Source organism: Panicum virgatum, chromosome 6K (assembly GCF_016808335.1).
Source record: "Panicum virgatum strain AP13 chromosome 6K, P.virgatum_v5, whole genome shotgun sequence".
NCBI classification, from domain to species: domain Eukaryota; kingdom Viridiplantae; phylum Streptophyta; class Magnoliopsida; order Poales; family Poaceae; genus Panicum; species Panicum virgatum.
This window is the reverse complement of record NC_053141.1, coordinates 47,607,663-47,631,629: the sequence shown is the minus strand read 5'-3', so window position 1 is coordinate 47,631,629 and position 23,967 is coordinate 47,607,663. Positions and strand designations below refer to the sequence as shown.

General features: G+C 46.0%; 3 protein-coding genes, 2 non-coding genes and 1 pseudogene across 7 annotated transcripts; 4 read left to right on the top strand and 2 right to left on the bottom strand.

The window, feature by feature from the left end:
* The first annotated feature begins 14 nt into the window (after positions 1-14).
* Positions 15-120, top strand: LOC120639372. The gene has a single exon (XR_005661377.1). It is a non-coding gene; the product is annotated as a small nucleolar RNA Z152/R70/R12 (small nucleolar RNA).
* A 942-nt stretch (positions 121-1,062) lies between these two features.
* On the top strand, positions 1,063-3,337 carry LOC120713824 (annotated as a pseudogene). The gene is made up of 4 exons (XR_005691292.1): positions 1,063-1,559; positions 2,008-2,109; positions 2,521-2,802; positions 2,964-3,337. The product of XR_005691292.1 is annotated as a 28 kDa ribonucleoprotein, chloroplastic-like (transcript).
* A 142-nt stretch (positions 3,338-3,479) lies between these two features.
* On the bottom strand, positions 3,480-6,061 carry LOC120713825 (protein-L-isoaspartate O-methyltransferase 1-like). 2 transcript variants are annotated; one of them, XM_039999804.1, is made up of 4 exons: positions 5,883-6,061; positions 5,073-5,346; positions 4,285-4,449; positions 3,480-3,902 (listed from the first exon to the last, which is right to left on the bottom strand). In XM_039999804.1, exons 1-4 carry the CDS (start codon positions 5,886-5,888, stop codon positions 3,652-3,654), a joined length of 696 nt encoding a protein of 231 aa, XP_039855738.1. In that variant the 5' UTR covers positions 5,889-6,061; the 3' UTR covers positions 3,480-3,651. The 2 variants fall into 2 exon arrangements, with proteins under 2 accessions (XP_039855738.1, XP_039855737.1); XM_039999803.1 differs by lacking the exon at positions 5,883-6,061 and adding an exon at positions 5,826-5,849.
* Positions 6,062-6,404: 343 nt separating this feature from the next.
* LOC120713823 (vignain-like) lies at positions 6,405-8,030 on the bottom strand. Its single transcript, XM_039999802.1, has 2 exons — positions 7,461-8,030; positions 6,405-7,357 (listed from the first exon to the last, which is right to left on the bottom strand). Exons 1-2 carry the CDS (start codon positions 7,936-7,938, stop codon positions 6,702-6,704), a joined length of 1,134 nt encoding a protein of 377 aa, XP_039855736.1. The 5' UTR covers positions 7,939-8,030; the 3' UTR covers positions 6,405-6,701.
* Positions 8,031-11,343: 3,313 nt separating this feature from the next.
* On the top strand, positions 11,344-11,416 carry TRNAR-CCG. Its single transcript has one exon. It is a non-coding gene; the product is annotated as a tRNA-Arg (tRNA).
* A 1,089-nt stretch (positions 11,417-12,505) lies between these two features.
* On the top strand, positions 12,506-23,479 carry LOC120713821 (phosphatidylinositol-3-phosphatase myotubularin-1-like). Its single transcript, XM_039999800.1, has 19 exons — positions 12,506-12,690; positions 13,025-13,108; positions 14,136-14,210; positions 14,466-14,534; positions 14,672-14,741; positions 15,196-15,245; positions 15,351-15,631; positions 15,727-15,800; positions 16,697-16,760; positions 16,847-16,912; positions 17,356-17,455; positions 17,589-17,720; positions 18,066-18,229; positions 18,778-18,862; positions 19,256-19,483; positions 21,184-21,243; positions 21,335-21,399; positions 21,879-22,158; positions 22,369-23,479. Exons 1-19 carry the CDS (start codon positions 12,643-12,645, stop codon positions 22,858-22,860), a joined length of 2,487 nt encoding a protein of 828 aa, XP_039855734.1. The 5' UTR covers positions 12,506-12,642; the 3' UTR covers positions 22,861-23,479.
* The last annotated feature ends 488 nt before the right edge of the window (positions 23,480-23,967 follow it).

Sequence of the window (23,967 nt, the reverse complement as noted above, 5' to 3'; positions counted from 1 at the left end):
TCGAAGATTTGAGTAATGTGATGATGAACTGAGTGAAATATGGTTTTGGCAGTGGTGGCATTGGTGGTGCTGCCGTGAGCCTGTCAACCAAAAAAACGACTTCTCTTTGCACTCAGCATCTCATCTATCGTGAGATTGTTGGTTCTGAACAAAGTTTTAATGTTTTCAGCACGATTTTTTATTGGACATGGTGTAATAAAGAAGGGCCCTAAAACGCATGGTATTATTCGAGTTTTATAAAGTTTTGGAGACAGTGTCTGGACAAAACAAATGTAATGTCAGAATCAGAAACTGTGTTCAGCGCTGCCGTTCATACTTCATACTTCAGAGGCTCTTGCTTCCTGGTGAAAAAGTCTTAGCTACGAAGAACCGGATGAAACTAATAGAAACCTAAATAGCTCTACAGGTTTACATAAAAAGATTTAGGAATGCATTCACATGGCAGGATGAGTAAGACAATTTTGCATTTAAAACGTGAGCAAGTAGGAGTAATGAAAAGGCTTTAGACAAGCTTCATTAGGGCACTCCCAATGAGATATTAATTGCAGTTTCTATCTCTTTTAAATACAGTGACAGCTCAGTATTTTGCTGATGTGGCATGAGAATTAACCAAGAAAGAGAGTAGAAAAGAAAGAAACGGTTTCTTGTCCACGAAACCGAGTCCTCGCTACGCCCGAGGCCGGAAGAAACCGGCTCCTCCGCGTTGGGGAAACTCCAGTCGTTTCTATCACCATTTCCTCGGATCCACTATTCCGACGACTGCTGCCATCTCCCGCATGCGCGCGACGCCTGCCGCCGGACCTGGCTCTCCCGTGCTCGTGCGCCTGCAAGTTCCCGCTCGCCTCCATCAATCTCCCCCGCGCGCTCGGCTGCAATTCTTCTCTAAGAAAATGAATGGTCGGAAGAGAAACCTTGCGTCAAGTTCCAGTCGAGGCCCCGGCCTTGCTGCAAGTCAGGTCCAGAGAAAAGCCCGCTATGGGCGGGCCCAATGGAAAGGAAAAGCCCAAACGCGCGTATAAAATGGACGAGCATCAAATCATCGCCAAAAACCTCAGGCTCCAATCCCTCCCTTCCTTATCCCCTCCCCCATCCCTGCCGCTCCTCCCCTCGCCATGGCCACCACCACCATGTCGCTCCGCTCCCTCGCCATGGCCATGGCCGACGCCGCGCTCCCGCCGGCGCACAAGCTGCTCCCCGCCGTCCCCCTCCCGCTGCTCTCCTCCTCCACCCGCGCCGCGCCGCTCCTCCTCCGCGCCACCCGCCGCCTGCCGCTCGCGCCGCTCGTCGCCTCCTCCGACGCCGTCGAGGCGGGCGTCGAGTGGGCCAACGACGAGGAGGAGGTGGTGGGAGAGGCCTTCGACGAGGAGGTTGTGGAGGCCGAGGACGAGGTGCTGGCCTCGGGCGACGAGGAGGAGGAGGGTGGGGACGGCGAGGGGGAGTACGCCGCGGTCGAGCCGCCCGAGGAGGCCAAGGTCTACGTCGGGAACCTCCCCTACGACGTCGACAGCGAGGGCCTCGCCCAGCTCTTTGACCAGGCCGGCGTCGTCGAGGTCGCCGAGGTGAGCTGACTGCCGCAGCCCGAATTTCCCCCCATTTTTTTAACTGTGATGACGTGCTAGGTTCAGTTCGTTACAGTTGGTTGTTGTGCTTCTGTAAAGCTAGAATTGACAGAAGTTGCATGTGGTCGGTGTGGTAATCACGATCCAGTCACTATGCCTAGAACTGCACATTTTCTTATGGTTTTATATGCTACAAAGTACAATGTGTGTCCTGGTGTTGCTGCCCTTCATTCAGTGCGAAATATCCTAGCTCCCAGTGTGCTGCTGTCTTTACAGTTGCGAGGAATGACTGTAGGAGTTGTATAATGTTTATGCTTCCTGTTGTATAATGTCGGAGTAATTTCACTACTCTTTCAGGCTAACATTATTTCTAGGAAACATTCCTTGAGTTGGTGAAATTTTGTTACACTAGGGCTGTAAGGGTGATATCGCTTTGTGCAATTTTTAGGTCATCTACAACAGAGAGTCTGGCCAGAGCCGTGGGTTTGGTTTCGTTACCATGAGCACCATTGAAGAAGCTGACAAGGCCATTGAAATGTTCAACCGCTATGTAAGCTCATTTCTATCCCCTCATTCCCTAGTTCTTCTCTAGAATTAAACTAGCAATCCACTGAACAATGTAATTCTCATGCTCTGCACACATTCAAGTTGCTGCATTATATGCTTTCATTACACATGAAAGTATGATTGTCTTCAGAGGTTGAGAACTTGAGATGGATGTACATCTCTTCTTGTGATGAAAACAAGCTTCCTGTTAAGAACATCTTATTTTAAATTTGGCTTAGACCAAAGGGACATGTATGTTTGTACCACTCAAAAGCCTGCAGACTATATAAATTCTAAGTTTTGACAATCAATTGCTTAATACATTACACCTTCACTTCTAGTTCTGCACTTAATAGAAAAACACATATAAGTCACCTATTGAGCTGAACATTGATTAACCCATTGTTTTTTACAGGACATTAGTGGGAGGCTTCTGAATGTAAACAGGGCATCTCCTAGGGGCACTCGCATGGAGAGACCTCCTAGACAATTTGCATCTGCTTTCAGAGCTTATGTTGGCAACCTGCCATGGCAAGTCGATGACTCTAGGCTGGTGCAGTTGTTCAGTGAGCATGGAGAAGTTGTTAATGCTACAGTTGTCTATGATAGAGAAACTGGACGCTCACGAGGATTTGGTTTTGTAACCATGGCAACAAAGGATGAACTTGACGATGCCATTTCCGCCCTCGACGGGCAGGTGAGGACACCATCAGTTCTACAAGATATATAATTCATACACTGAAAATATTACCCACCCAACAAGTGCATGTTCTCTCACAAGTAGTAGTCAAAGATCAGTGTGCAAGGTTAACATTAAATCTCAATCTGATGCTAATTATCCCATACCATGAACTGTAGGAATTGGATGGCCGCCCACTTCGGGTGAATGTTGCAGCGGAGCGGCCCCAGAGGGGCTTTTGATGCTGCGATATGAGAGAGATGGCTGCTTGTTAGTAATGAGCATGGAGATACAACAGAGGAGCAATGGGACGCTTTTGCGGGAGCTGATGCCAAGTTGCTAGATATCCTCCCTTTGCTTCCTGTTGTTTGGTTCTTGCCACACGGCTTTTGATGCTGCTATTTGCTGCTGATGTTAATGTCTTAATATTTGTTGACACCACTAGTTATATTTTTCAAGTAGGCTACTATCCTGATGTGGTGATGCATAAAAGATCTCCATCGCTATATCTTGAAGGTTCTTAGTGAAACCATTTGCAAGCCGAGTTTGCTCACCTCACAGCATGCTCACCTCACAGCATGCTTATGTAACCATACCCGTGGATTCATCATTCATCTCTTCTCAGTTGCAACCAAATTGACAACACTACAAAAATTTCACTGATAGCGGTGGCTCTGAAAGAAGCTGCGCAAGCATAAACCGATCAAAAGCTGAACAGTAACAATCACTTCATGATGAGATACCATTTTACATTATTTCAAAAGTGCATGCACTAGACACAGTAGGATCAATTTATGTACAACAATAATGATTCGATCAGTCGAATCATCCAAGGCCTGAGCTGGCAAGGTGGTGCATTAAGCGCAATCAGTTTGCGCGCAATTGAGCTTCCTTGCTGGTAAGCGGCACATAGCGCACAGACGTCTCATCTCTAATGCTGACTGTGCCATCCAACTTCTTGTCCACCACCTTGAGCTCCTGGAACATTGTCCCAACCGGGATCACCATCCTGCCACCAGGCTTCAACTGCTCGACCAGCGCCTCTGGGATCTGCGGCGCTGCAGCTCCTACATGGATGGCATCATAGGGTGCCAGCTCTGGCCAACCTTCCCTGCCATCTGCATCATTTATAAACATCTGTTTAGTGCATCGGGTCTTGATGGTATATAGAACAACCAACAATGCTGAATGCACATGAAGCCAGAGTGCCAGACTCAGGAATACTCAGCTGCTGCAAAATTGCCCATTCAAGGAACAGCACCTCACAAACAGAGAAGATCCCCCATGGTATGACAAACAACAAAAGAAGAAAAAGAAAATCATTGCTAGTAGGACTACCTCATTTAGCTGAAGCAGGTTCATTCATTTAATAAGCGAAAAGGAGAAATGATGTGGAAATGATATTTTCATCTGAACTGTAACTCAACTAGGTCGAGACACACATTTGGGCAGGTTTACCAATGCACTTTTCTATGCTAGTGCAAAGCAAGCAGTACTTACCAGCAATGTGTATACTAAGAGATCCGTCATTTAGCTGTGGAGCTGCTGCACTTTTCTTTATATTTTCAATAGAAGTAGCAACCAGCTCTGGAATATGTTCAACACCAACTGCTCGCCCTTCCGGTCCAACCATCAGTGCAAAGCAAGCAGTTAGGTATCCAGTGCCTGAAAAAAACTCAGAAACAAATAAGCTCAATGAGTTTAGCAACAAACATATACAATCCAAGGCATTAGCCATTTCATTCACGAATGAAACTGGCTTATCAGCATGCATCACTAAGATATTTGGATCCATATATCAGTATGTCATATTATTAACATGGATTAAAACACAATCTTTATGGTTTTGGTAAAATGGAAGGATAGAGGTCATGTCATGTATCAGTAAGATAGGCTAAAGTGTGCAAGTTGTGATAGCTGCACACAACTGCACCTTCCAGCTTTAAAGTATGCAAGTTGTGATAGTTGTGAAGGACTTGTGGAGAGACAAATTCCATGAACTAGCTGGACCTGACTACCAGTGAGAAGGTCGATTTACAGACGCAAGTGACATTGTGAAGTACTATATTTCTTGAAATAAGGAGCTAAGTTATTAAAACCCTCAGCTGAGGGGGCAAACTATACCTAGAATTGACCGTCTTTTCTAATATATTAGTGAGTCTCGACCATAGTGCTGAGAGCCTTAACATACTAGCAGCCATGGAAGATAACAGAATACTGCCTTGAGATTTGAGAAACAGCATTAGCAGTGCATAGCGGAACTAGATTGGACACATTACAAAACCTACCTGATCCAACATCGAGAGCACGCATCCCCGGCTGAAGATTCTTCTCCAGGAGCTCCAGGCAGGCCGCGTGCATGTGCGGCGCCGATATTGTGGCGTTGTACCCGATCGGCATGGGGCTGTCGAAGTAGGGCGAGCCGCCTGGCGGCACGAACAGACCCCTGTCGACGGCCTCCATCACCTCGGCGACCTTGCTGGACCGGATGATCCCGTACCTCCGCAGCTGCTCGACCATGGACTTGTTCTTGTCGCTGGCCCCGCTCGACCACAGCGCGTGCTGCACCAGGAGCGGCAGGAGGAGGAACGGGATCAGTCTGCTGACTGTCTTGCGCATTCTCGACACAGCAACGACAAATGGGGCAAACAGAACAGACTCTACGGCTGACAAGTGGACTCGACTCTGAAAATGATGGGAGTATGAGAACCTTAGTCTACTGCCGTGCGCGCAATCAGGGATAACAAGCGCAACCAATCCACCAGGTGCGAGTGTGTGTAACTCTATGCCGGACAAGTTGCAATACTAGTGACTTGTGAGCGGCGCAATTCTGCTCCAACTACTACAGTACTACTACTGGACAAGTTAGTTGCGGTTGCGGTTGGGGTAGGCACAGGCTGAGACCCAAACCCATCGCCAGGGTGAGCCTAGGGTTTCGTTTCTTGACCACATGATGAAATCAAACGGGCCGATCGCTACGCAATCCAGGAAGTAGGATGGACAGTGCTACGACGAGGGAACCAGATTGAAGCAAAACTTACGGATCGGGCGGGGGTGCGGGGGCGGGAGGAGAAGCAAGAGAGGATGGAGCGGAGTACCTCCATGGCGATGGGGAGGGTAGAGAGGTTGACGCCGCCTCGATTCTTCTCCGGGGTTCGGGGCGGGCGGCAGTGGTGGGGTGGGGTGCGGGGCAGGGGCGGCCGGCAGGAGGAATCGCCGGAGAAGACGTGACGGGGAGCGAGAGGAGGATTCCAGATGGCTCGCTCAGCAAGCAGGGGCAGCGCAGGTGGGGGACTTGGCAGAGGAGGAAATTGTTAGGCGGGCCGTCTCTTTCTGAAATCACGGCCCATCTAAGCCCAACACGGCCCATCCTGTCATCGTCCTAGCTGTGCTGCTCTGAGCCAGCGAGACAGGGGAGGCCTCGGTCGGTTGCTTCCTCCAAGTAAGAGAGGAGTCAAACACTCTACCACAAGCAAGGCATGAATGATGCTTTCTTCCAAGCAACAACAAGGATTTTGAACACATCTAATCATTTTTTCTTCTTCTTTGAGATGAGAAACACATCTGCTCTAATCTAATCATTCTAGTGAGAGCCAACCATCGATCGGGCATCTTTGTAGTGATATATAGCAATGTTGATAGATGTCTCAAATAATAAAGTCTTAATAATGAGTTACATCATATATACTGGATAGATAATGTAAGCTGCTTGCTTGTAGATCACCTCTCGAACGTACGTACTACATGCACGGACGAACGGTAGTGTTACATAGTGTGCAAGTCTTCCATCGATCAGTATATAATAACTAGATAGATAGAGTAGGTAATAAGTTAAGTAGTGCTTAATTATTCAGTCACTCCACTCCACTCGATCGATCCATATCAGATCATCGATCGGACGACGACTCAGAATTAATTCAGAGCTCGTCGTGGAGGTCCTCGTCGCCGGCAGCGGCGGCGGCGCGGGGCTTGACTGGGTTTGGCGAGGTCTTGACGGGGTAGGACGCCTCCATGGCGATGCCGCAGAGCCCCTCCTTGGCGGCCACGTCGCGGGCCATTCGGATGTACCCCTTCTCCCCCCACTCGGGGCCCCACGAGTTCTTGACCACCCAGTACTTGGTCCCGTCGGCGGCGACCCCGTAGCCGACGGCCGCCACGCCGTGGTCCAGCTCCGTGCCGCAGCGCCCCGCGAACACGCCCTCCGAGTAGAACTGGAAGTGCGAACCGCTGGCCTCGATGGCCACCGCCACCGGCTGGTGCGCCACCGCCTTGCGCAGCGCCGCCTCGTCGTTGGCCGGCACGTCCTCGTACCCGTCGATGCTCACTGCCGGGGCGGCGGCGGCCTTCCTGCAGGCGGCCTGCCGGGCCCGGTACGGGTACGCGTCCTCGGCGGCCACCCCGCCGTGCTTGGCGATGTACTGGAACGCGTAGTCCATGAGGCCTCCGTTGCAGCCGGCGTTGGCCTTGGTGTCGCAGTCCACCAGCTGCTGTTCCGACAGTGACGTCAGGTTCTTGGTCACGATCGCGTTGATGCCCTCCACGGCGGCGATCGTCGAGAACGCCCAGCAGCTCCCTGCACATGCAAATCATGGATTGCATTGGGATTCATCGATCATTATTCATGGACGATCAGCAGCTTGAATGCTACTGTATATGGAGATCGATCAGGAACGCACCGCACTGGCCCTGGTCCTTGACGTCGGTGACGGCGCCCTTCTGGCGCCAGTCGACGGAGGCCGGGAGGTCGCGCGCGGCGGCGTACCTGAAGGACGACCCGGCGGCGTCGCCCCGGTCGCCGCGGAACATGCGGTGGTGCGCGACCCTGGAGCCGGCGTAGTGGCGGCGGAACTCGTCGGCGGTCATGTCGCCGAAGCGGTTGAGGCGGAGCTTGTACGGCTCGTCCCGCTGGTTGAAGTCGTGGATGAGGCGCGCGTTCTCCTTGAAGACGTTGAAGCGCCGGGCCTTGTCGCCCAGGTCGCGCGCCACCGCGTGCACGCCGCGCCACCGCTCGTATAGCGCCCACAGCGCCTCCTCCGACGCCAGATCCTCCGCGCCGAACTCGATCGCGGCCGCCGGCGCCGGGGCCGCGGCCAGCAGCAGCACCACCACCAGCGCGGCCGCCATGGCCGCCGGCACCAGCGCTAGTCTCGCCATTGCTGCTGCAGCTATTGCTGCCTGGCTCAGATAGAGAGTGTGTGCGTGTGTCTTGCTTGTGCTGTGTTGTGATGAGGAGGTGTGGTTGCCATGGCGACAAGGGGGTCCTTATATAGCCACGGACATAGCCTGGCCGCCGGGATCGGACGGCGAGTAGCATTTCTGATGAGGATGACGTCGCGTGCGGGCAAGATCTAGCTCGGTACATGATGAGTGTTGAGCCAAGTCGATCGAATGGATGCAATGCAAATACAAGAGTAGAGTATGTACACAAGGACCTGCCCGGATTTTGATCAACGAATGAATAGCTTGCTTCGTGTAAAAGAAATCGAGATCCATCAGTCAGTACCTACATTTCCAATCCAAAATTACAAAAAGAAAAAAGTTCATCCACATTTCTAGTTCAGTTTTTTTTTAAAACAAAAGTTGAGTACTTGAATTATATTGGAAGTAGTTTGTGCACAGCAGCAGCAGCCAGATGCAGCAACTAACAGTAAGGAAGTAGAGTTAATTTGGATGGGCCGTCCACCATGAGGTAGCACTACTAGTACTCGATAATTCGGCGGCAGGGCGGCCAGACGGGACGGCGGGAGATTAATGCGTGGCCAATGGATCAGTGGCGAAATCAGGGAGGGATTAGCGAGGCGTTTACGCGAGGGGCATGTACAGATCCAGGCAGCACACACAGGTCGCTGCCAACCGACCGAGCCTAGCCAGCTACTCGATCTGATGACGCTTTGTGCGACTCTGCCACCATCGTCCCTCCACATTTCTGCCGCGCCGACCCAATGATTGTTACAGGTAGATGGGTCGTCACCACTCAGCAGTTGCAGGGGCAGAAGAACAAGCAGAAGAAGGTGGAAACGCATCAGTGGATGGCGGAGGAATGCCCCCCCGGGTCGTCAGACTGTCAGAGAGAGGAGCTGAGGAGGTACTGTATTGCTTGGGTGCTGGTCTGAACTGAACTAATAACCATGGTCGCTTTCGCTTCCCTTTGCTCCCCTGCCTTCCGGTGAGGTGTTGGCAACAAGTAACAGCAACCGTGTTCTTCTTCCTTCCTTGCGGACGGAAGGAAGGCGACCGATATTAGTTTGCGCCAAGCTTTACGCATGATTGAATGAACCAATCGACCAATCAAATCTTACTCCTTATTGGGATGCAATGCCTAACCTAATATGCATGTAATACCCAGAAATTAAAACCAGTGGTCAGGTAGAATGGATGTGCGCATCGATTCGGATGAACATTATCACCAGACCAGAAACGGACGGCCGGCCGGGCGGTTGAATGAAACGCCCAAGCAATGGCAAGTTGAAGATTGGAAGCATCCATCCATCCATCCATCTGCAGCTAGCCTTGTCAGTTGTCACGCAGGCCTTGGCCCCAGGCTCCAGGCTCCAGGCTCCATCTCCAGGACAGGAGGACTCGGTTTCGGATCCCTGCAGAGAGTGAAACAGGCAGGATGAAGGGGAAACTGCCTGCAGCATACAGGTCCTTTCTTCAGTTGCTGTCAATCTGCCCCGAAAAAAAAAAGAGCTTTGGCGGTTTTCGATCAGGAATTCAGGATGGCGAGCAGAAAAAGATGGGCATAAATCTTGCCTTGTCGCGGCGCGCGCGAGACTAGCAGCAATGCATGTTCAGCTCAGCAGGAAAGATATCCATCTCATCGCTCGCAGCCCTCAACCATCGTATCTCTGAACGACCATGTGTATCATCGATCTCACCACGGCATTACATTGCTGCTTGCATGCATACGGGGCGATGATGGATCGATCCATCGATCGGCAGCAAGGCCACACAGAAAGCTCGTCATCTATGAGGCTATGATCCGGCCAACGACACAGCTAGCCTAATATATATGCTAGTACTCGCCAAGCAGAGATGGTAATAGCTCCGAGCAGGACCACGGCATGGGCCACCAAAAATTAGGCGCTCGGATCTGAGACAAGATGCACGCACATGAACCAACACGAGCATGTGTTAGAATAATGACGCGGAAGTGATAATCCAAGAAAGCAAAATCAAATCACAAGATCACGTAAACAAGAACGATACCGAGGCACAATATTTTTTAACGAGGTTCGGTGATGTGCCTACATTCTTGGGGCATGACTACGGGCACTCCTCCCCAAAAGCAAAAGCTATATCGGCATCCGGACACCACCTAGGTCACGCCGCCGCCCACACCAGTAGCTAAGTCGTCTCACGGTTACACAGTTGCAATATTTTACGGCACCGATGCATTGTCGCTATTACATTCACCCTGTTCGCTGGGCTGGAGCGGCTGGCTGGTGCTGATTTATGTGAGGGAGGAGTACTGTAGCACTGGTGATACTGTAGCGGCTCGTTTCTGTAGCAAAAGGTTACTGTAGAGTTTCAAGTACCGATAATCTGACCATATGCAGTGGTATTGTAGCAACGGTGGTACTGTAGCGCTGGTCCGGATGGACAAGCCAAGCGAACGGGGTGATTACAGGAGATGGTTTGCCATGGTTCGGCGATAGATGCAGCGTGTGTCAGTCAGTCAGTGTGTTTGTGTACTGTATTGGTGTGTATGTGTCTGTTCCTACACTCTAGATGGCACAGTAGTGTTGCTGCTGCTTGTTAGAAGGAACGAGAATCCTTCCTTACTGGCAGTCCGCTGTGGGCCGGGCTTTTGCCACTGCTCTATCAGCGGCAGGTAACTTGGTCAAAGACAAATGCACAGTAACTCCAGCAATAGCTTGTTCGGTATCTCGGAAGAAGAATAAGACATGACATGCCCAAATGCAGGCCAGGAAGACTTTTCACGCTGCTCTTCCCGTGGCAGTGCTGAGAAGCATGCAGAGTGCGGGGAGAAGGCTCTTGGCCAGGCTAGAGCTTTTCGAGCTCGAGGGTGGAACAACTTGAGATTGTCTTGTTGTGCGACTTGTTAGCCGTCAACTGAGGGACTTCTAAAAAACACATAAAGCAGGCGGCAGTGCTTTTTTGTTTTTCTCAAGTTTTGAACTCCCAGTTTCTTTCAGTGTTGCGTCGTGACCTGGGGCTCATCTCGCTGATGGTTTGCCCCCGTTCCCTTGGCCTTAGTTGCTAAAAAACTTGTACTGAACACGCTATATTTGGGGCAGGGGCCGCGTGGCCTTTCCTTATAAAGAGAAAAAAAAACTTATTTCACTGCGGATGGGAAGTAAAGGTTTTGTGTTTGCTCTATTTCGGTTGAAAACCTGCACAGCTTTGGAATAATTAGATATTCTTTTGTGCTAAAGTCTAATGGTCTTTTGAAAGGCTACGGGCAGTTTAGGCCTCTTTCAGAAAAAAAAGGAAACTCGTCTCAGGCCCATCACTAAGTGCCAAGCCCATTAGCAATTAATCTCGCTTTTAATTATCATGGGATTTCAAAATTTATTTCTTGGCTTGTGCATCGGCGACCGCGTGGCCTAATGGATAAGGCGCTCGCCTCCGGAGCGGGAGATTGTGGGTTCGAGTCCCATCGTGGTCGTTCTATTTTTTTTCGTATTTTGTTGTTTTCATTTATTCCAATTTGTTTTACACACATTTTCTTCACCATCATATATCCTCGCCGCTGTGCACCTTGACATGGCGAAAACACGACACGTCGGCCGTGTTGCATGTATCGAATAACTTATACTATTAGTGGCCAAAGTCGATTTGCCACGAGTCAAACTGATGATAAACTGATAATGCGAACAATCCAGATGTGCTTCATATCATAAAAATAAGGGTCATTTTGATCCATGCCACTACAATTTCTTGAAGTTGGATTTCATGTTGAAATCCATGCCATTGAGTGGCATGATTTTGAACGTGACACCCAATTTCACGGAGTTGTGGTGGCACGAATCGAATTTTCTCTAAGGGTACCATGCGTCATGTCCATCGCAATGCCTTTCGGAATGTCAACCACCCTCAAGGCCTCAGCCGCATTAAAAACTCCCGCCACGACAAAGAACGCCCCTGATCACATCACCATATGATCCTCGGACCATCATCAAGCATCAATAAATGACTCACTTCACGGTTGATGAAAAAGAGAGAAACTTGTATGCAAAACTGAGCTAGCAGAATCTGTCCACCAGAACTCGAGTCCTTGATTTGATGCCGGTGCTTGTATTTTTTCAGATTTAACCGACGCTATTTTTTTAGAGGTAAGTGAATGTGTCCGTTGATAGCGAGGCGACAGTGCGCAGTGGTGGCTCGTCAATCTCGAAAATCTGCAGGCTTAGTTTTTTTGAAGGTGCTCATAGTGACAGAGTTGCATACGTGTATTTGTAGGATTATTAAATACTTAAATGTGCGTGCAAATTATGAGCGTGTGTATCAATACTGTGTTTTTCAAAGTAAACAACACACAAAGCTAGAAGATAGAACGGAGGAGGCAGCCCGAGTCAAACCAAACAGAAGCTTTCTTTTCGTACGGAAAAGGGTAAAAAATGAGGAGAAGGAAAACTTGTAGCAACGCCCAAGATTGGTGGAACCGAACTCCTGGCCGCGTCACGCTACCGCCGTCGGCCACGGTCGGGTCTCCTCCCCAGCAAGCCAAGCCCAACCCGAACCGGCCGGGCGGACGGACCAAACGCCTTCCCCTCTCTCTCTCCCCGTCCCCACCGCTCTTCTCTCCTCCCCTCCCTCCCTCTCTCTCTCTGTCGCCGCGACCACGCGCCGCCGCGGGCACGGAACGGAACCCGCCGCCGCGGCTCGCCGGAGATGGATGGCTCCGGCAGCTGGGACGCCATCGACTGGAACCAAATCGAGGTACGCTGATCCTCCCCTTCCACTGCCCCTGCTCCGCTCCGCTACGCTCGCTCGCGCGCCCCGCCACCACTTGCCCGCCCCTCTCCCCCGCCCTTGCGTGCCCGCGCGAACGCCTGGGCGGCGCCTCGCTGCGCGTCCCGTTCCGCGGGGAAGCGCGGGGCTGGGGCTCCCAATTCGGTGCGGGTGGGGGCACGGGCCCGACGCCACGGCCGCGCGCCGCACCGCTGCATGCGTGGGCGGCCGCGGGCGTGCGGGAGCTCGACGCTAGGGCTGGTTCGCGCTTGGTGGTTTCAATTTCGTGCTGATGCGGTTGCTGCCGATTCTCGCCTCCCAGGATCCGAGGCCGCGGAGGCTGGGCCAGGCCGTCCAGGAGAGCATGGACGACTTCCTGCTCGAGGACGAGGCGGTTATCGCCCAGGTAACCGCAGCTTTTTTCCCTCGCCTACCTGGTGGTCTACAATTCCAGAGGCTCTGATGAACCAATTCGTGCTCTGTAACGACAATTCATTGTCCGGGTTGCCCTGCCTTCGGGTTACCTGACGATGCACATTGGTGGTCGCCGGGAACCACTTGCCAAGCTACCCTAATCACAAGTGAAATCATATTAGTCTGCAATTTTTGATCCGTGCGCCATTCATGTATCGTATGTGCAACTGCAGACGCCATCAAAATCATCACTACTACTATAGTAGCGTAGATTATTATAGTTGGAACAATAGATAGATCTGTATAACATGCATTGCACTATGTGTTAGTTTAGGGAGAAAAAATGCAAAAGAAAAGAAAATATCGTTCAAGACATCCACTGGCATCCTCAGCGTCAAGGGGGCTAAGGATTATCTCGGAGTTAACAGAGCGACATACCTAATGTAGACTTTAATTTTAAACGGGAAAACTATCATATAGCATTAAAGGCTCCTCCAGAGTTAATTGTATGGTGTGAGTGCATCCGAGGATTTCTTTTTGGGGATGACACCGAAAATACTAATCTGATTATCAAAACCAGATCAATAAATAAATGCTCAGTTTGAGCAAATGTGCCAAAAACAATTTCATGAGGTTTTAGTGAACGTACAATTTTATTTGGTGAATACACCATCCTTGAGAATTTCTTTCTGGTATATACTTCAAATCAGTATCAATGGTGTGTTGCAAAAGCTTGTCATATACCATCTTTACAGCGATAGTATGTGCAGCATGCTCGCTATATTTGCCTACTGTTCAACACCCAGAATATGGAACATCTTAAAGTAACTGCATGTTCATGATAGCGTGCTATATCATACTGAGTTTTCGGGTTACTTTTTTCTCCTTAAAAGAAATCTGTGACTTACCTCATGTTCATAAAAAAGATGGCGTGTTCATTTCCTGACATAAACCTCAACCTTATGCCGATTAATCTCCCTGTATTTTTACTATGATTTCTCTCACCTTTCCTTACTTAGGGCCATGGAGTTGTTCTACTAAACACCCGTGAGGCTGGTACACTTTCAGTGACAAATTTCCGACTTCTCTTTGTGGTAAGCAATCATACCATGATGATTATAATAGTTTTATGCGATTTGGATGTCCCCAGCACTTCGATACAATATCACTTTGCCTGCAACATTGATTTCCAGAGATACTTTTTCTTCTGGCTTTTTTTCTTACAGCTCTGTTCGTTGATCACATCTTCCTTTTTCTTTTAATCTTTTCAACTGGTCATCCTGATCATGCATCCAGAGATGCTGTCCCCCTTCCCCTCTTTCTTGTTTAATCATGTGACCGTTTTGCAGAGCCAAGCAAAAAAATGTGTCATAGAGCTGGGTACCATTCCGCTGACAACAATTGAGAAGCTAAGTGATGTAAGTCTGAGTAATCTTTGTATGGCCTCTTTATTCTTCCCATGTTCAGATTATCAGCCAGGGTTATAGTTATATAAGTTGTGCTAACACAATGCATGCAAATTTACAAATTATTGACTAAATCAGTTCTGTTGCAGGATGTGAAGCTCCAACCCCTACCCCACCTCTCTGATAAGAGCCACCCCCGTGAACTTCTTCAAGTCATTGGTAAGTTTTATTCTGTACTGAGTCACCTTTGAGCATAATTATATGTCCAACTGCAACCCTACCTCATCATAAATTCGAGATTTTTGTGAAAAATGGAAAGTTGTCTCTCGAGATAATATTGTAATTGCTCCCATCAAACCTTTTTGGTCAGAAGATTTGGATTAGAAAGGTAGAGGCAAGAAGGTTCAACTTTTTCTTGAAATACTTTTCAAGTATGATGCTTGCAATTAGTTTACCTATATTGTTTTTGTCAGATCTACAAGTTTTTCTACTTATTACCATTGCATTTACAACGTTTTTAAAGTTTATGTAGTGCCTTTTGTTATAATATGTGCAATTAATTTGTTTCTATTGTTGTCCGTGAATCTAGATTTTTCTTTCTAATGATAGTTAACTATTGATATTTTACAACATTTGCTAAAGGATCTTGTACTGATCTTTGTCTTTTGTTCAGGAAAAGACATGAGAATCATTGTATTCGCTTTTGTTCCCAAAACAAAGCAGGTATTTTGATTTGACCGTATATGTAATTGTAGTTTCTTTTAGCATATTATTTTTGCCACACATTCTGAATCTTTTGTGGTTTACTTTTGATGCTTGTCTTTTCAGAAAAACGAAGTGTTTGATGCTTTGAGGAGATACACTAAACCTGCTAATTTGTGGGACCTATATGCATTTTCTTGTGATCCATCCACCATTAAGAATGACTCTGAGCCAAAGTGGCGGCTCTTGAGAGAATACTTCCGTCTTTTTAGGAAAAGTTTACCGCAGTTACGGGGAGCTGAGGAAGTTTCTTTGTCTAACGATTGGTGGAGGCTAACTAGAGTTAATTCTAGTTATTCATTGTGTTCAACTTACCCCTCTGAACTGATTGTACCAAGGAGCATAAGGTATTTCATGCCCTTGATAATGTCATGTGGTAGTTTTATTCTCTTAAAACACATTTATAAGTCATCGATACTACAATTTGTCTACTGTCCTTTAGTGATGAAGATTTATTTCAAGCTTCTACTTTTCGATCAGGCAAACGCTTGCCTGTTATTTCATGGTGCGACGCTGGTACGTATACTCAAGTTTCTTTTTTCAGAATTGTCCTTTGCGGATAAATCTTTTCCTCTCTGTTATCTGAAGGTCCCTACTTCAATAGACCTGTAGAGGGCTGATATTCTCATATTCATGTGTCATGTTTGTTGGAAAGTCTGTGTCTTTGCCATTGAGAAATACTGCATGTTATTGTTGATTATTATTCCTTTGGGACACAAAAACATATTGAACATCAACATGATCTTCAAATGTTACTTGGATCCTTCATTTCCACCATAATATATTAAAACCCATTAATATTGTAAATCTATAATATTACAAATTACTTTTCGAGGCGAATCTATACTTACTTTAAGAAAAATATACTTATAAATATTCGGAAAGATCTCAATATGTAATATTTCAAAACTGCATGGTTCTTCAGGCCTTCTATTTCTAGAATGACATAGACTCAATGACATATATCTGTGCCTGATGGTGGTATTACTTTCTTGCAAGCCACCACCACGGTCACCATTATTAGTGTTTTCATTGTAGTGTAGCTTTCAATCATATCCTGGGATTCTTTTTTTGTTTAAACAGATAACAACTCTCAAAATAGCTACTTTGAACATGAAAATCCTGGTACTCGATGAACTTATTTCGAGCTTAAATAAGTAAGTTGGATTTTTGTAGGGGTTTGTGTAAAACAGGATGATTGGTATTAGTATATTGTTCAAGCCTATTTAGAAATTCTGAGTTGTGTTTTGTTAAATGGATTTTCTTTAAGAACCTTCAAAGGGATCCTTCCATGTTCTTGACCAAACCTCTATTTAATATCACTCTGTTTTTGAGTAAGTGTATTATTAATGGTTAAAAAGGAATTTTGGGGCAGACATGAGGAAAAAAATTTGAACATGTTTACGTAACAGGGTCCGGAGCTGTTCTGGCGAGGTCATCTCAGCCAATGGTTGGGTTGATGATGAACTTTAGAAAGTGAGTTTATATCTATCTAATTTGTCTGGAACATATGATGTCTATTCTTTGATTTGATTGGTCTAAGGTTAGGACACTTTCTGCAGCAATGCTGATGAGAAGCTTGTATGTGCTCTTAGCAGCAGAACCACTGGTGATAAAGGATCTCCAAGGTAATCGTAGTATGCATGTTATGCTATATCTATTCTCTTACCACTGTCATCCATTAAAATATTGTACCCTGTTAAGTTGACTATATCCCCTATAACTCATTCACTCTATAGATATCTTGATACATTTTTTCTGTGTAAAAAGGGACTTTAAGAATCTGTAGAAGATAATATTGAGCCTTTAAATTTTGCTTTCTTGCCCTCTTTCTTTTATGGCGCTAAGCACTAGAACTTAGACACATACTGAGCTGAAGGATGTATGCATTTTACCTAATTTTGTCTTTAACAAAGGGGAATCAGTTAAGTAATCAGAGCAGATACCAACTAAGTCTTGAGACATTTTTTCTTTGATGCACTTTCTGATTATGCTGATACTCTTTTGACCTTTTTGGAGATATATTCATAATGAACAACTTAAATGGTGTAGTGCTTCTGCTCTAAAACAGGAAATTGTACATAATTGATGCCCGACCAAGAGCAAATGCTTTAGCAAATGGGGCAAAGGGAGGGGGTTCAGAGTCATCTTCTAACTACCCCAGATCTGAGGTAATGTTAGATGTGATAGTTATATAGTTTGCATCTATACCTTTGCATTATACATATTTTTCTCTCTCTTCTTCTATCAACAGTCAAGAGAAGAAACTATTTATTCTCTTTAATTCACTGGATCTGGGACCAGGTTCTTTTTCTAGGAATACAAAATATCCACACAATGAGAGATAGCCTTTCTCGCCTTAGGGACTATGTGGATGCTCATGGCTCAATTTCATCAAATGGAACCCCTTCAGCTGTATCTGTTGTTGGAGATCGGGTAAGTTGATGGTTTGCCTTGCTGATATAGTACGCCCTTTCGAGGTTATCTGTTCCTGTAATGCATACAAGAACTTAGTTTGGGAATGTAGTGTCATGCCCATAGCTCTACACGGATATTTCTGAAATGCTATGGAACAGCTGTTGCAAGCTAGTAACCTAGCGTCAAGCTAGCTGCTGCTGCATCTTCTTATCTGTTGTAATCTTTCCTGAACGAACTTTTTCTTAAAAGTTGAAACTGAACTTAACAGATATCAAGGGCCCGACTATTCTGCTGAATTATATGTAAGCTCGTCAAGTACAGAACGCACACAACATGCTGAGTTTTTTAATTATTTTTTGGCAGAGGAATCGTGGATCAACATGGGGTGGTGGCAATCTAAATAGCATGACATCATTTTCTTCAACATTAGGGGAATGGCTAAACCATATCCAAAATATTCTGGTTGGTGCTTCGTGGATTGCTGCACAAATTGCGGAAGAAGCAGCAGCAGTTCTTGTCCATTGCAGGTTTTTAATCCCTCAGTATCTCTAACTTGCATTAATTTATTTAATTTGGTAACTGGAGGAAATTCCCATGATGATTTTTTGTTCCTTGCTTGTGTTGACCTGGCACGCGTGCCATTTGAGTATCTATTGCAAACCCATAGTCCCATATCAGTGTGGGCTTTGGCGAGATTCCTAGGGAATAGGTTTATTGATCAGCAAGAAATTTGCAAACATTGTATGGCTATTGTATGAAAAATCGCCTGCCTTTTTGCAAGCTGGCTGTAAGTTTATGCCAAGTTAAAAAATAAGCCCCGGAATTAAAAGACCCTGGTGATTCATCATATCATCCTGTCAAAGTTTGTTAGCTTATTTAATTCAAAATTGTCATTTTTTAAAACTAGGATGCACCTGTCGCCAGCAGTTTCCCTTGTTGATCCTCTCAGTATATTTTTGAATGAATGAAGCTTTGAATGTCATCTTAGGATACTGTGTGATCTCTATAGCTTTGCTCCTTTGTCTTTGTATTATCTAATTGGATTTCATTTCTTTTTGCTACTTTATTTCTGCAGTGATGGATGGGACCGTACAACCCAGTTGGTTGCACTTTCTTGTTTATTGCTTGATCCTTATTATCGAACTTTCAGTGGATTCCAGGTACCAACTGTAAATAGATTTCTGTAAACTCGTGGTGGCAAAATAGCTATTCTCTCATTTATCCTTCTATGGTAACTTTTAGTCTGGTTTGGAGTGTTCCATCCAAATAGGTGATTCAATTATTTTCGTTTTTCCACCAAAATGGAAAAGGAACAAAAACCATGGTTTATTTCCCTGTTTTGCTGCTTGTGTTGATATGCTTGTATTTCATACTGTATAAATCTGCCTTGAAATTATTTAAATATTCCTGCTTGGTAGTGCTCATACTCCCTTGAAATTGTTTAAATATTCCTGTTTGATAACTGCTACCGTTATTTTATTTTATTTTGCTTCAATTATGCATCAGCACTACTCCTTTCTTATTACTGATAACACACTTCAACACTGCTTTAGGCCCTTGTGGAAAAGGATTGGTTAGCATTTGGTCATCCATTTGCAGAGAGGATGGGAGTTCCAACAGTAGCTGAGAATGGGGGATCGCAGTATGAGCTATTAAGGCAACCTTCCCTTGGGAATTTAAGCAGTTCACCAAGCAGGAACGCTCTAGGGCCATCAGGACCATCCTCCAATGCTTCAGCTCAATCCCAGACATCAAACAACTCTTCACCGATATTGTTACAGGTAGCTTGCCAATGCAGTTCTATTTTCCTATTATCTTTTACTTCTTGCATCTCAAGGAATAACTTATATTTTCTTATGTGTTGTGTTGATAGCCAATTTGTCATTCTGAACTTCTGATTCAGTGAGGACAACTTATTTTACTTTATTGGCTTAAAGATATGCTCTTCTGCTGTATGGATTGTTCATATTAGTCATGGCTGAATGCTTCTCAGCTTTTAGTACGGCATTGCAGATCAAACCATGCACTTCAGTAGGTTTCTGTTTCTGTCGGTACCCTGCAACTGGGATACCCACTCCTACTGTGCCAAGACTCGCGTAGTTATCCGTAACTACGCCCTAAGGAGCTGAGTAGCCGGACCCCTGGGGTCCGACTCCATCTCACCAGACCAACGGTCCCGGACCCGCTTCCCGCTCGGGGACGGGTCCGGTGTCACCACGTGTCCTAGAGGTGGAAATGCTCAGTACCTGTGGCCGCGGACCCGGACCCCCGCAGGTGGGTCCGGGACCTCCACGTGCCATCCGGACTCCCGCAGATGGGTCCGGGACCTCCACGTGCCTATCCGGACCCCCGTGAGCTCTCGGCTCAGCTAGCTGATCGGGAGGGGTCCGGAGCCGCCACGTGTCACGCAGACGCGGGCGCGGGCGCAAGCCTTCTGCTCGAAGCTCCCTCACCCACCCGCATTAAGTGCGAGTGGTTGAGGCAGGCTCTGCTGCCTCTGAGCACGGGGTAGCTTTTGTCAGTCCACACTGTGGATCGCCAGTTAACGAGGCGGCTCGTCAGTTACCAAGACAAGCATTAAAGACTCAGCGCCGTGCGCATGGGCGACGAGTCATGATGACCAGCTACTGACTGGAGCAACAGTGCACGCTGCTACAGTGGACTGAGTCAGTAGTTCGGCGCTTCATCATGACCTCGACGCGCGGCTGCAGAGGCTAGACTCTACTCTGACAGGACAACTCAAGACCATCCCTGGTCAGAAGCTACGCACGGAAGCCGACGACAAGATCTCCGGATCTGAGGCATTGAAGGCCAAAGTGTAGTTTATAATACATCGCCGGGTCCACATGTCGGGGCCCCGCTCAGTGTACGTGCTCCCCTTGGACATATAAAAGGGAGAGCACGCCCCCCGGACACACAGGCTCTCGCGAACTCTCTCTCACTCTCGTGGGAGGGCAATACAACACACAGTGGACGTAGGGTATTACGCTCCGGCGGCCCGAACCACTCTAAACCTGCTGTGTTCATCGTGTTCCTGAGCGAGATCGAACTAGTCCTAGCTAACCCCCGAGTACTCACCCTCTGGGCTTAGGCGGGTGCATTCCGCCACCCGGCTGTGGTTTGCCACACCACGACAGTCATGGCTGAATGCTTCTCAGCTTTTAGTACGGCATTGCAGATCAAACCATGCACTTCAGTAGGTTTCTGTTTTAGAAACTACATTAGTTAGCACTTAGCAGCATGTCAAACACTAATCTTCTACACAATTACCAATTGAGAAAAGAACATTAGTGCCAGCCTTTTAGTGGAATTAGTGAAATGCTTTGTTATGAACACGGTACACCCTCTTTTCTATAGAGTTGGTCTATCTGTTACGTTATTCATGCATTTTTTACGTGTTTTGGATAGGTCCATTATTTTCTTAAGTATGTGAAGTTGTGAACTTCTTTTGATCTGACTTGTAATACGATATCATTTTCAGTGGCTCGACTGTATCTCTCAATTGCTACGTCTGTACCCATGTGCATTTCAGTTCTCTTCTGTAAGTCTTTGTTTTCTTCCACAATTAAAGGGTTGGCTGCAATTAAGTCTCCATGAACATTCATAATCTTTAAACCGATTCCATTTTGCAGAAATTCCTTGTTGATTTTATGGATTGTGTATTATCATGCCGCTTTGGAAACTTCTTATGCAACAGGTAAATATTTCCCATCTTGGCTGTTTTCTGATTTGAGCTTATGCTTTTTGTCCCTGACATAGCCTTTGGAATTAAAGTTATATTTGTATTAATCCTCTATAACAAGTCATGATTCATATTTTGAATTATTTTTCTGTTGTTCACTGTTTTCCATGATAACATGCAGCATATATCTGTGTTCCTTACTTGATTAGGAGAAAAAGGGCAGCATATTGTTCATGCTAACTTGACTAGCAGTAGTGTTATATCCTAGTTTAGAAGCTATCATGTCCATGTCCATTCTGAAATTGTGTAACCCACAAGATTTAACTCTTACTGAGTTCTGTTCCCAAAACCCCAGAGCATGTTGTTCTTTTGTTCCACGCGTTCATATATCTTGGTAATAAAATAGTGTTTGATTCCTTTTTTCACCTGTACTTCTTGATTTATGTTTATTGTATAATATTCTGCATAGCTAATTTCTGATTTTGAAATGAAAGTGAGCGGGAAAGAGAGCAATCTGGTGTCACGAACTCTTGTCGTTGCATGTGGTCATATTTGGCTGATCTAAGAGCTTCTGGCGGCAGCTTCCATGAACACTACAATCCATTCTATGACCCAGTAAAGCATAATGGTGCACTATTGCCCCCTGCTGCTGCACTTGCTCCAACCCTTTGGCCCCAGTTTTATTTGAGATGGACATGCCCCATCGAATCACAAGGTGGTGATCTTGAATCCCAGTGGCATGCTATGAATAAAAAATATGCAGAAGCATTGAAGGTAAGTATATATAGCCTTTTATTTTATTCTATTTCCGTTTTATTGCAGCATAGGTGAGGTCATATGATCATATCATGTTTTTGGTTTGATGTGAATTTTTTTGGAACAAGACCTAAGGACAAACTATGATGTTCAGTTAAAAAATGGCTTATATAGTTATATGCCCCAGATATCCTATCCTTGATGTTTATTTTCTCATGGAATGATCAGGCAAAGGACATCGCCGAACTGAGAGCAAAAGATATCAAAATGAAAATGGAATCTGTGAAACAAGACTTGCAGAGGGAGAAACGTGCAAGTAACACAGCCTTAGTCACAGCTCAAAGTGCTCAAAGGGAGAATGCTGCCATTAAAAAGGCGATAGAATCTATAGGATGCACTATCAAATTTTCGACGAGTGGAAACCATGAGGATAGAACTGAAGTGCTGTCTTGTTCATTGCGAAGAGGCACAGATGTTAGGGATCAAGGAGATGAAAATGGTGACTTCTCTGTATCAATCTCTGCAATTGAGGACAGCCTGGTCTCGGAAGCACCGGGGGACCATTTTTGCGAGTCACTGTGTCCCTTCCGCACAAGAGAAGGGTGCAGATGGCCAGATGCTCCATGTGCACAGCTTGGAAGCCAGTTTGTTGGTTTGAAGGCAAATTATGATGCTTTTGATCGGTTATCGATACAAGACTGCTATTTTGGTCCAGAGTAGTTGATTTTTAGCCATTCATGTTGGTATTAGGTGCACCTGCAGTTGCCAATGGATTTTTAGTGGTTGGCACCTCCAGGTCTGCATCAACAGTAAAAGGACGCTTGGACAGCAACTCAACAGTGCATATTTGACCCGCATGGTTGCATTCGCAAATTCCTTCATTCAATGATTTTGCTTTAGTGTCTGGCTACTCCAAATCTGCATCAACAACAACAGAAGGCGTGGAAAGCAAATAGAAGATGCAAAGTTGATATGCATTCACAGTTTCCTTCATTGGTATTGGAATAGTCTTTGGTGGGCCTCATCTAAATTTTCTGAGAGGAAATTCGGCCTTGTACATTAGGAGTTAGCAATTGACTAGGAACCACTGGGACTGAAAATTAGTCCTTGTGTTGTATATAGCTTGGCAATTGATTCATATAGAAGCAAATAATGCAAAATGCGAAAGAGAAGAATAATAGTTCTTTTCACTTTTTTTTTCTGATAGTATATTTGTAATAGGTTATCTTGAGAATAAGGACAGAAAATGCTGTACATGAAAATATGGACTTGTGGAATGGTTGTACAATTTCCCAGTCCTTGAATTGTTCAGCAACTAAAATGTCTCAAAGTCTCAACAGCGATTACTGCCCCTTATTTCTGTTTCTGTCTCCATGAGTATATTAAATATACCACCAGGTGAAACCGATGGCAAATATTAGGAAGACTGAAACATAAAATGGCATAAGTAGGTGATTACTTTATCTATCCAACAGCGTGACGCGGTAATGAGAGCACATTTATGAAGAACCACCAAACGTTTCTCATTATCTTCAACCATAATTTGATGAAGTTCAGAACCAAATTAATGAACTAAGGATAAGGCTGGTGAACAATTTCGGGATGGGCGTGCAAAGCAACAACCAGAAACTATCTCACCAAAATCAACCATCATCAATGTTTTCCTAGACGTTAAACGGTAAACAATCGGTCACCCTTTGTTTAGTGTTTAGACCATTTAAACGGTGTTTAAACGGAGTTAAACGGCCTAAACGGTTTGGCATAATAACATTAAAATATGCGTATTTATATACGTAAATGTCAAATATGCTAGAAAGTCTATATATT

Excerpts from the sequence above, each read along its gene's own strand:
- LOC120713825 (XM_039999804.1), bottom strand. Across the intron at positions 4,450-5,072 it reads TGCTCTCGATGTTGGATCAG|GCACTGGATACCTAACTGCT; the intron begins GTAGGTTTTGTA and ends AGTTTTTTTCAG. Across the intron at positions 3,903-4,284 it reads TCTTAGTATACACATTGCTG|ATGGCAGGGAAGGTTGGCCA; the intron begins GTAAGTACTGCT and ends TAAATGATGCAG.
- LOC120713823 (XM_039999802.1), bottom strand. The coding sequence starts at position 7,938 with ATGGCGAGACTAGCGCTGGTGCCGGCGGCCATGGCGGCCGCGCTGGTG. Across the intron at positions 7,358-7,460 it reads CAAGGACCAGGGCCAGTGCG|GGAGCTGCTGGGCGTTCTCG; the intron begins GTGCGTTCCTGA and ends TTGCATGTGCAG.
- LOC120713821 (XM_039999800.1), top strand. The coding sequence starts at position 12,643 with ATGGATGGCTCCGGCAGCTGGGACGCCATCGACTGGAACCAAATCGAG. Across the intron at positions 17,456-17,588 it reads CTAACTACCCCAGATCTGAG|GTTCTTTTTCTAGGAATACA; the intron begins GTAATGTTAGAT and ends ATCTGGGACCAG. Across the intron at positions 22,159-22,368 it reads AATATGCAGAAGCATTGAAG|GCAAAGGACATCGCCGAACT; the intron begins GTAAGTATATAT and ends TGGAATGATCAG.